General features: G+C 45.9%; 1 protein-coding gene across 1 annotated transcript in view; it reads left to right on the plus strand.

Annotated features, from left to right (window-relative positions):
* The window catches only part of Tulp4 (TUB like protein 4), a 116,582-nt gene extending 106,537 nt beyond the window's left edge, over positions 1-10,045 (plus strand). Inside the window, 2 exon segments of the mRNA XM_021221738.2 lie at positions 1,059-3,571; positions 5,655-10,045. Coding sequence (XP_021077397.1) covers positions 1,059-3,571; positions 5,655-5,771 — 2,630 coding nt within the window. The 3' untranslated portion in view covers positions 5,772-10,045.
* Positions 10,046-10,465: the final 420 nt, after the last annotated feature.

Here is a 10,465-nt window from a genome sequence, read left to right on the forward strand (position 1 = left end):
CTCTGTGTGTGTGTGTGTGTGTGTGTGTGTGTGTGTGTGTGTGTGTGTGTGTAGTTCTCTGTTGAGAGGCTGGAGTACATTGTCTTGGGGCTCACAGTCAGGGGTTGTGAATCCATTGGTGAGGGAGATAACTGAAGTCATTGCTCCCTGGACACCAAAGAGTATTTCGTTGAGAGATCAACATGCCAAAGACAGGAAGCCTGAGGTGGGGCCAGACTGTCTCTCTCGGGGAGGTCCCAGCAAAGACATGGTTAACAGGCCAAGGCCAGGCTTGACTGTTGGCCGCCTCCTGCTGTTTGGATGAAGTCAGCCAACCTATAAAATAAGCCTGTTAGAGCCTGTTGGCTGCTTAATTATTTGTTGCTATGCAGCATTTAACACCAAGTTTCAAGCCTCTAGGCCTGTGACAATGTGCTCTGAGGAAGAGACACAGCCACTTAGTAGGCTAAGGGAGCAAAGCTAGAGTCAGCACCACTGCCAACAGGGGCACTGCCAACTGTGGCTCTGAGCTCCTGTCTGCAAGTCATGGCTGATGGTCATGGTTCATGACGTGATCACTGGATGGTAAATGGAATTATTGGTTGGTTGTACCTTAAATGCTGTTTGAAATATTAAAAAGGAGTAAATAGGCAAAGGGCATTCAGCCAATATGCCCATTTCTAGGGATTCTTTTTTATTTTTTATTTTTGGTGTTTCCACTTTATTTTACATAGGCATTTTATGAGCAGAACCACTAAAGAGTTCTGCAGACATTTATGTATTATGGTATCATGCAAGCACATGGTACCAAATTCAGAAGGTTAGATCATGTTCATTGAGATGTTTTGACCTTAGCATGTGTTCAACAGGCAGGCCGTGGTGCACACTCCTTAGTTGGCTATGTTCTTCCAGAAGGGTTAGAGCAGCTTTGTGAACAGCCTCGTCTCCAAGCAAACACATCTGTCTTATGGGTACATTTTGCTTGGAAAAGATCAGATATATTTAAGTATGTGTCTTATTCTTGCATAGTTCTGTGACACTGTTTTGCAACTGATTCTTTTTTGTTTGTTTGTTTACAGTTCCAGGAGCATCAGGTGTCCCTGAAAACAACCCTCCTTGTACGGTGAACATCCCGATTGCGCCAATCCACAGCTCTGCTCAAGCTCTGTCTCCCACACAGAGCATAGGGCTGGTGCAGTCCCTGCTGGCCAATCAAAATGTGCAGTTGGATGTCTTAACCAATCAGACAACAGCTGTAGGGTCAGTAGAGCATGCAGGTGATAGTGCTACCCAGTACCCAGTCTCCAGTCGGTATTCCAATCCTGGACAGGTGATTTTTGGAGGTGTAGAGATGGGCCGCATCATTCAGAATCCTCCTCAATTGCCTTTGCCACCACCGCCACCCCCACCACCACAGGCGCCTATGCAGCTTTCTGGGGTGGACCATGGAGATCGGGACCATGAGCACCTGCAGAAGTCAGCCAAGGCCCTGCGGCCTGTGCCTCAGCTGGCTGCCGAGGGGGATGCGGTAGTTTTCAGTGCCCCGCAGGAGGTCCAGGTGGCGAAGATGAATCCCCCACCCCCGTATCCAGGAACTATCCCTGCTGCCCCCACCACAGCCGCACCCCCACCCCCTCTGCCACCACCACAGCCCCCAGTGGATGTGTGTTTGAAGAAGGGTGACTTGTCACTGTACCCTACAGCAGCACATTACCAGCCTCCACTAGGCTATGAGAGGATTACCACCTTTGACAGCAGTGGCAATGTGGAAGAGGTGTGCCGGCCTCGTACTCGGATGCTCTGTTCCCAGAACACCTACACTCTCCCTGGCCCAGGCAGTTCTGCCACCTTGAGACTCACAGCCACTGAGAAGAAGGTCCCTCAACCCTGCACCAGTGCCACTCTGAACCGACTAACTGTCCCTCGATACTCCATCCCCACAGGGGACCCACCTCCTTACCCTGAAATTGCTAGCCAGCTGGCCCAGGGGCGGAATGCCGCTCAAAGGCTGGACAACAGTCTCATCCATGCCACCCTACGAAGGAACAACCGAGAGGTTGCACTTAAGATGGCCCAGCTGGCAGACAGCTCCCGTGCCCCACTGCAGCCCCCAGCCAAGCCTAAGGGGGGCGCTGCTGGGGCAGTGGCACAGCTCCCAGCAAGACCTCCACCTGCCCTATACACCTGCAGCCAATGCAGTGGAGCAGGGCCCAGCTCCCAGTCAGGTGCAGCCCTGGCCCATGCTGTCAGCACCTCCCCACTGGCCTCCCAGTCCTCCTACAATCTTCTAAGCCCTCCTGACACCTCCCGTGATCGTACTGACTATGTCAACTCAGCCTTCACAGAGGATGAGGCCCTGTCTCAGCACTGTCAGCTCGAGAAGCCTCTGAGGCATCCCCCACTTCCTGAAGCTGCTGTCACCATGAAGCGGCCTCCCCCTTACCAGTGGGACCCCGTGCTGGGTGAGGACGTTTGGGTTCCCCAAGAAAGGACAGCACAGCCTACAGTGCCCAACCCCTTAAAACTGTCCCCCCTCATGCTAGGGCAAGGCCAGCACCTGGATGTGGCTCGAGTGCCCTTTGTGTCTCCCAAGTCTCCGTCCAGCCCTACTGCCACCTTCCAGCCAGGCTATGGGATGGGAGTGCCGTATCCAGGCAGCTATAACAACCCCTCTTTGCCTGGAGTACAAGCTCCATGCTCCCCTAAGGATGCCCTGTCCCAGGCACAGTTTGCACAACAGGAGCCCGCTGTGGTGCTTCAGCCAGCGTACCCACCCAGCCTTTCCTACTGCACCTTGCCCCCCACGTACCCAGGAAGCAGCACATGCTCCAGTTTACAGCTGCCGCCTATCGCCTTGCATCCTTGGAACTCCTACGGCACCTGCCCACCCATGCAGAATACCCAGGGCACGCTCCCCCCCAAGCCCCACTTAGTGGTGGAGAAGCCCCTTGTGTCCCCTCCACCTGCTGAGCTCCAAAGCCACATGGGCACAGAGGTGATGGTAGAGACTGCAGACAATTTCCAAGAAGTCCTCTCTCTGACAGAAAGCCCTGTACCACAGAGAACAGAAAAATTTGGAAAGAAGAACCGGAAGCGCCTGGATAGCCGAGCAGAGGAAGGAAGTGTTCAGGCCATCACTGAGGGCAAAGTGAAAAAGGATGCTAGGACTTTGAGTGACTTTAATTCTCTCATCTCCAGCCCCCGCCTAGGGAGAGAGAAGAAGAAAGTGAAAAGTCAGAAAGACCAACTGAAATCAAAGAAGTTGAACAAGACAAATGAGTTCCAGGACAGCTCAGAGAGTGAGCCCGAGCTGTTCATCAGTGGGGATGAGCTGATGAACCAAAGCCAGGGCAGCAAGAAGGGGTGGAAAAGCAAGAGGAGCCTGCGGACAGCCAGTGAGCTGGAGGAATTTAAGTGCCGCAAAGCCAGTGAGAAGGAAGACGGGCGGCTGGGCAGCCAGGGCTTCGTGTACGTGATGGCCAACAAGCAGCCTCTGTGGAACGAAGCCACGCAGGTGTACCAGCTGGACTTTGGAGGGAGGGTGACCCAGGAGTCTGCCAAGAACTTCCAGATTGAGTTGGAAGGACGACAGGTAAGGAGACTGTGGTACTGTGACCACTGAGCAAGTAGGGCCAGTGCCTTGAGCTCTGGGAACAAGCCCTTAAAAGGCCTGCACGTGTGCTTTGAATCTGATGATGTGTGTCCATCAGGCAGACGGTTAGTAAGGGAAGCACAGCCCCCACACATTCCCTTGGCACCTGCTTTTCAGTTGCAGGTGCCTCTTAGAGTTTGCTGGTCTCTTTAAATTTGTAAAAACATATTTTTTATTGATTGATACTTCTAATTTAGCTATCGTGCGTTGCCTTCCTCCTGAGTATCTCTAGTGGGTTGTGCTGTCTGCTCCCATCGGGAGCTGGCAAACTTGGTTACTACCTCTTTCCTCCCTTCCATTTCCTGACTTTGTTTCCCACCACCTTGACTCCCAAGACAGTGCAATTTGGACAGCCTGACTATCATATGTACAGCACTCCCTCCTAGCTGTTCATTACCAGCTATGGAAGAAGGTTGTGTTTGTCAGCCCTGCCCCCCTACCTCGTTAGCACACATGAGAGCTACCCGTGCCTTCCCGGTTTAAGCACTAGGTACTGGCGACTGCATTGTGTCCCTGAGTGTCTTAGGGTGTTACTGCTGTGAAGAGACACCATGACTGTAGCAACTCTTACAAAATGAAAACATTTCACTGAAGCTGGCTTAGAGTTTCTGAGGTTTAGTCCATTACCATAGCAGAAAGCATGGCATCCACAGACAGACATAGTACTGAAGAAGGAGAGTTCCATGTCTTGTTCTGCAGGCAGAAAGAGACTGTGCGCCACTCTGGGCTTGGCTTGAGCATAGGAGGCCATAAAGCCCGCCCCCCACAGTGACCCACTTCCTCTCCTGATAGTAACCATCCCCTTGGCCAGGCACTCAAGCACGCCGAGTGACTCACCTCTGTGCCTTCAGTGAGTTTTCCTCAATATTTTCATCTCCTAGTCCTTGTCTGCTTATCTCTGTGTTTATTGCTAAGTCCTCCTCCAGTTCTCTAATAGAAGGCAAGTCTCCTTGGTACAGATGAAGACCACGGATGACAAGACAGTTCTTGTCACAGCATGGTGGCCTCTGTAGCCCTGCCACATCACTTCACCACTTAAGCATCACAGGAGGCCCATTTTAAATTTCATTTTTACTTAATCAACTTAGCAAATATTTTTGCTGCCTGCTGTGTGCCTGGCAGTTTCTAAGCCAAGAATTGACAAACTGGCCAATGCATCCGTATAGCCCCTTTCCTGTTGTAATTTTTTTTGTTTTGGTTTGGTTTTTTTGTTTTTTTTCGAGACAGGGTTTCTCTGTGTAACTCTGACTGTCCTGGAACTCACTTTGTAGACCAGGCTGGCCTCGAACTCAGAAATCTGCCTGCTTCTACCTCCTGAGTGCTGGTAAATAAATTATTGATACACAGGTCTGCCTAATAATTTCTGTAAGTCTGTTCATCTGACATGAGCAAAATTGAATGGTTCTGCAGAGCATGTGAATTGCAGGGCCTAAAATGTTTAACAGCAGTTACAGAAAGCTTGCCGACTCTTATTCTAAGTGAGATCAAGACTAGTAAAAGACATGGAAGTAACTTTGTGTCTTTCAAAAAAGAAAGACCACAAGAAAATGGGTGTGTATCCTGTATCCTATGCTGCGGTGCAGTAATCTCATGTTTTGAGGCCACATGAAGTGGCAAAGCCACAGGTTGAGCAGGACAAGGACGAGCATAGAGGAAAGGGGGTTGTAATATTCTAGAAAGTCACCAGGGAAGCCTGCTCTAAGGAGACCTTTGACAAAGTTGGCACATCTCTGAAAGTCTCTCAGTGTCATACGGAGTCTTGTCCTTCTTGTCCCCGGAGAACCCACTTTATCTTATCTGTAGCGCTCCGTGTGAGCTCCTTGTCCCCCTTAGCCATGAGCCTCTGTCCTGTTTCCCGTAAACCTGTAGTTAGATCTAGAAGCCCATCAGATTCAGTGACTTGGGTTTCTAGGACTCTGTCCTGGACTGCACTCTCTGGTGCCCTCGGAGCGGAGTGGACACAGCGGGCTGTTGTCTCACTTTCTTTTCCTTTCTTGTGTTTTCTTCCTACATCCTCCCCCAGGTGATGCAGTTTGGACGGATTGATGGCAATGCATACATCCTAGACTTCCAGTACCCCTTCTCGGCTGTTCAGGCTTTTGCTGTTGCCCTGGCCAATGTGACTCAGCGCCTAAAATGAAGAGACAGATGCAGGAGGAGACATGGCAGGAGCCTTTGGAGGCGGAGCTCATGCTGCTACTACCTGAGAAGAACAGAGGAAGCCAGCAGGCCAGGAGGGTGCTGGTCTGTAGGCATGGCCGTTTGTCCCATTAGCCTTTATTGTCTCTTTTCTTTTGATAGAGTGGTGTTTGGAAGTCAAGAATTTGAGGTATCCTGTGTTCTTGAAGGCGGTGTAGCTTGGCTACAGAATGCTGTACTGAATTTCCTTCTCGTGACTAGGACTAAGGGCCTTTGCAGAGAAGATAGGGTGCTCGGCCTTGCTCTCCTTCTAAACATAGGGAGTGTTAGTGTTCATTCTTCCTGTCATCTGACCTCTGTTCCAACATTATCACTCATGAAAAAAAAAATTTTTTTTTTTACACACAACCAAAACTCTGGAAGATTCAGCTTGTATTGGGTTGTGGAGGACAGCATTTCATTCACGGATGTGTGCTGCTCACTAAAAGGTACCTGGATGAATGAGGGATGCATATGCAAATGCCTTGTGCTCTGCTTAGGTAAATGACCTTAGATGGGTACTGCTGCCAGTGTCAGTGTGATTTGATAGGCAGTGTGTGAGAGAAGAGACTGCCCATGGACACTGGCTCACATGCAGACAACCGGAGGAGCTGGTAGTGTGGCTTATGCAAGGGTTATTTTCCAGGGATGGTAGTTGGAAACCCCACTGGTCTCTTGAGTCAGAATTAATCCTATCTGACTTTGAAAGAAGGTAAGAGACTTCAGGCGGTGGGCCAATCCGGGCTGGGGTAGAGCTGGGTTTACATCATAGTCATTAGACTGCTCAGTTACCAGATACCTCCCTCCGGCTGTCAAGAAACTGCCTTTGTTCTCCTTCCCCCTCTGTTTTAATCCGGGACATTTTACTGTAGACATCTTTCTCTTTAGTTCCTATTACTCTGTCTTTTCGAAAACGTGAATGAGACTTGATTTGCAGCTACACCTTTCCTTCCCTTGTCCACATTAAAGTTCTGTTGTTTTGAATGCTTTCCAACAATTATAAGTGTAATCAAAAATATGTATGCATTTCCCAGCATATTAAAAGATAGAGTCATAGTCACATCTTTAGGGAAAACTCCACAATATGCTGTAAGGGAAAAAAAAAAAAAGAACGGTTGTTGGTTGGTTTTAATGACCGCATTAAAAGATTGACCACACCCACGGGAGAGCCTTGTTAAGACTGTCTGTGCTTTATTCATTCTGCCTGTAGCATCTTTGCAAAATTTCTTCTCGTGGGAACACACCCAGGAAAATACCCAAACTCGGCGGTAAGACCCCGCTCTTGCTGTTGCTTATTCCCAGAGCACAAGAGCTTTAACTTTTGAGTTGGGTTTTATTTAAAAGCTGACAAGTGGAAGATGCTAAGGAAATTCTTTTCAGCTTAAACATTGTTTTGGTTTCCTCCTCTTTTTCCTCTTCCTCCTCCTCCTTGTGTTTGGTTTAAAAATTAGAAAAGAAACTGTCTGATTCCTTTAGCTGAGCAAAATTAAATTACTCATCATTTTTTTCCTAGATTCCAAAGAAATATGGACAAGAACATCTCCCAGCTAATAGTGGAGTTTTCCATTTTATAATTTAAAATATGGGAGCTGATTCTTAGGTGGGCCAGTTGTCCCAGAACAAGTTGAACAGAATATTCAGAGTTACTGTGTTTACGTAAGTTCCTGTAGCTTGATAAGGTGTCTCAGTGCTTATCATTAGTTGTGCAATACTATTGTAGCCTCTCTGTTTATGGAATAATTTAAATGCAGTTTTCTTTGTTTTGTTGTCTAAGAGATAGTTATTTATCTTGCTCTTTATAGTATTCTTGGGAACTATTTTGTTACTATGTGTTGGTGATTTATGCCCATTTTATTATTTATTTAGAAAAATAGTACCTTTGTAATGAGTTGTTTGGTGGCAATATATTTTGCTGCAAAAAAATAAAGAGAATATGGCAGAAGGATTGGGGGGGGGTGCTTTGTAACTTTCTTGAGAGTTGGGAGAAAATCTTATTGATCCCCTAAAAAAATAAATTCACTCTTTATCTCAGTATTGATTATATGCAAAATAGGCAATTTCTTTGAGATATCATACCCTAAGATAGTATTTCTTATTTTGAAAATGTTAGTTAAAAATAAAATGTGATAAGGCACAAGGAAGGGCAAGATATCTGAAATAAGAGTCTCAAAAGAGTCCCTTAGTAAATAATCTTCAAGTTTTAGGTTTGGATTGGTTTTTTTGTTGTTGTTGGTTTTTTTGTTGTTTTTTTAGTTAAAATTCACCTTTTCCAGTCTGCAAAAGTTATACTTACAACTTTACTAAATAAGAACAAATATGGAGGAAATCCCTAAAAGATACTTTTTGTCTGTGGAGATGAGGGCTTCTGGCCTTGAAGTTGCTTGACCTGTGAGCTGCAGGAACACCAGCCCCTCACTAGACTCCTCCCCCAGGCGGAAGAGTGAGTCTCAGGTTCCACATGGGCAGTAGGCTGCTGGCTGCAGCAGTTGTCACATCCTATCATTTAAGGCAATGACTTCTTCCAGTCAGCATCACTTGATTAAATTCTCCTCAAATTAAGACTTTTAAGTAACAGAATTCTAGGTACTTCATGGTTATGAATAGCAATTTGTGAATGTCCCAATGTCTCATTGGATACCGAAATTAAAAACAGTCAACTACATAGAGACCCATAGGAAAAGAGTATATTAACCAACATGAAAACTAGTGTTGGATTTATTTGGCTCTAGTATCATCAAAACAAGTTGTGGGTGAATATACCCATTTGAATGTATAGCCTGAGAAAAACTGGGACCGTCACAGCTAGAAATACTCCGCTCTAATGAACATACAAAGCAAAGGCTTTTGCGTGTTGGTCTTTTTCATCCACAGACAGACCTGCCTTCTGTGTGATACTCATTCTGCAATCAAAGGTCAGGGGCTCAAGGCCCCATTGTCCTGCCACGGGGATAGAGAGTGACTTTGGGCAAGCCCCTAGGATACCTGTCCTCCTTTTGTCCATCTCTTAAATGAAAAGTCATGCCTGGAGAAGCTTAAACACTACATACTGGCTCCGGTAGCCCGAGAGCTCAGAATTCAGCAGCTCATCTTTCCCTTCACAAGGGTGAGAGTATGTTTCAAAATGTGGTACCTGTGTAGAAAAAAAGTTTTCATGAATCTGTAAGCTGTCTGTCTCCTGAAAAGAAACCAGAAGTTTATCCCTAAATGTGTTTAGAATGCTTATTCTAATAAAATTATGGAAGCATCAAATCCAAGTATAGTGGAAGTCCCCAGTGAGTGGGTTCTACTCAGTGGGCATCCTCAAGTAGAACAGGCACTGTGTGTGTAAAACTGGGTGTGGGTTGCCGCCTTTGGTGTGCTGTCCTGTGAGCTGCAGCCAGGTTGGCTGGGTTTGAGCTGGCATTTGCCTTCCTGGGAGTTTTTGGTAACATACAGTTCAGAAGTCTACACCACTGTGCATCTCCCTTTCTCTGGCTGATGAACTCGGAGGATTGTGACTTACTTTGTTTCCATTTTCTTCTGCTTTGTGCAGTTCTCCTGTGACTTTGTATCTGTATTTTCTGTTTACAAGTCAATTTTAGGGGAAGGGTAGGATGTTAAGATCTAGTTTATTGTAGATATTTTTTTTCTCGTGTTGTAGAAAAGCATGGGTTATACATTTGAGTGAAAAAGGCACTGTATTATTTACCAAAGGTGTATTGTTTGCATTTGTTTATAAATGCATTATTTTAGTACTGTAAATTTGGGCATAATTTCCGAGTTTACTACTATTGCTACTGCTGGCATCTGTCTTTCTCCTTCTCTGTCATCTTTTTATCCCCATAAATGTGCAATGTGGGGTGCATATGTCACAGACCAAACAAGACCACCAGCATGTTCTTGTCCACACTTTGGGAACAGCGTGCACTGTTTATACACATTGGTCCCTGCAGTGTTGGTTCTGTCCTTTGAAAAGTCAGCATTTTGCTTTAACTTTCCAGACAAGATCTGTTGAGAGTCACCATTGCATCTCAATGAGCTCTCCCTTATTTGCCTATCTTTGTATGTATTTTGTATACTAGATTGTCCAGGAAGTATTCTAGAAGGGAGTAATGGTTTGCATTCAAAATGATGTAATTTGTCCAAATTATTTTGCCTTTAAAATTGAAATGGGTTAATCTCATTTTTTTTCTCGATGATTTGAAATTGTAAATTTGTCCAGCTATTGCTTAATAAAATTTTGCAGATCAAAAAATATCAATTGCATGTGTGCCAAGTTTGAATTATGGGTCTTGGGTCCTTTGAGAAGAAATCACCTCCCTCTAGTGACATGAACTTCTGACCCTTCAGTTACTTCAAGGGTTGCCTGAGAAATGCCATCATGACTGGGAACACTCAAAATGTCCCTGTCATCTCATTGCCCACTTAGTGAATTTTTTTGACTTTTTTTGGGTTTTCATCTTTTTTAAAAAGAATCCAATTAGTAATGCATGTCACCTGGGATGACACCGACTTTTCTAAAATGTGTGACCTGATTTTATGCTCTTATTTTTTTCTAATAAATGTTTAGTTATATCATGGGGGGGGGGAAATGAATGCACCTGTATTGTACCTAAAAGATGAAAGGTGCTAAATATGTTGGTACCTTAGTTTGTGGGAAACATAATTAAACCCAGT

The sequence above is a fragment of the Mus pahari genome, chromosome 21 (genome assembly GCF_900095145.1).
Source record: "Mus pahari chromosome 21, PAHARI_EIJ_v1.1, whole genome shotgun sequence".
Taxonomy (NCBI): Eukaryota; Metazoa; Chordata; class Mammalia; order Rodentia; family Muridae; genus Mus; species Mus pahari.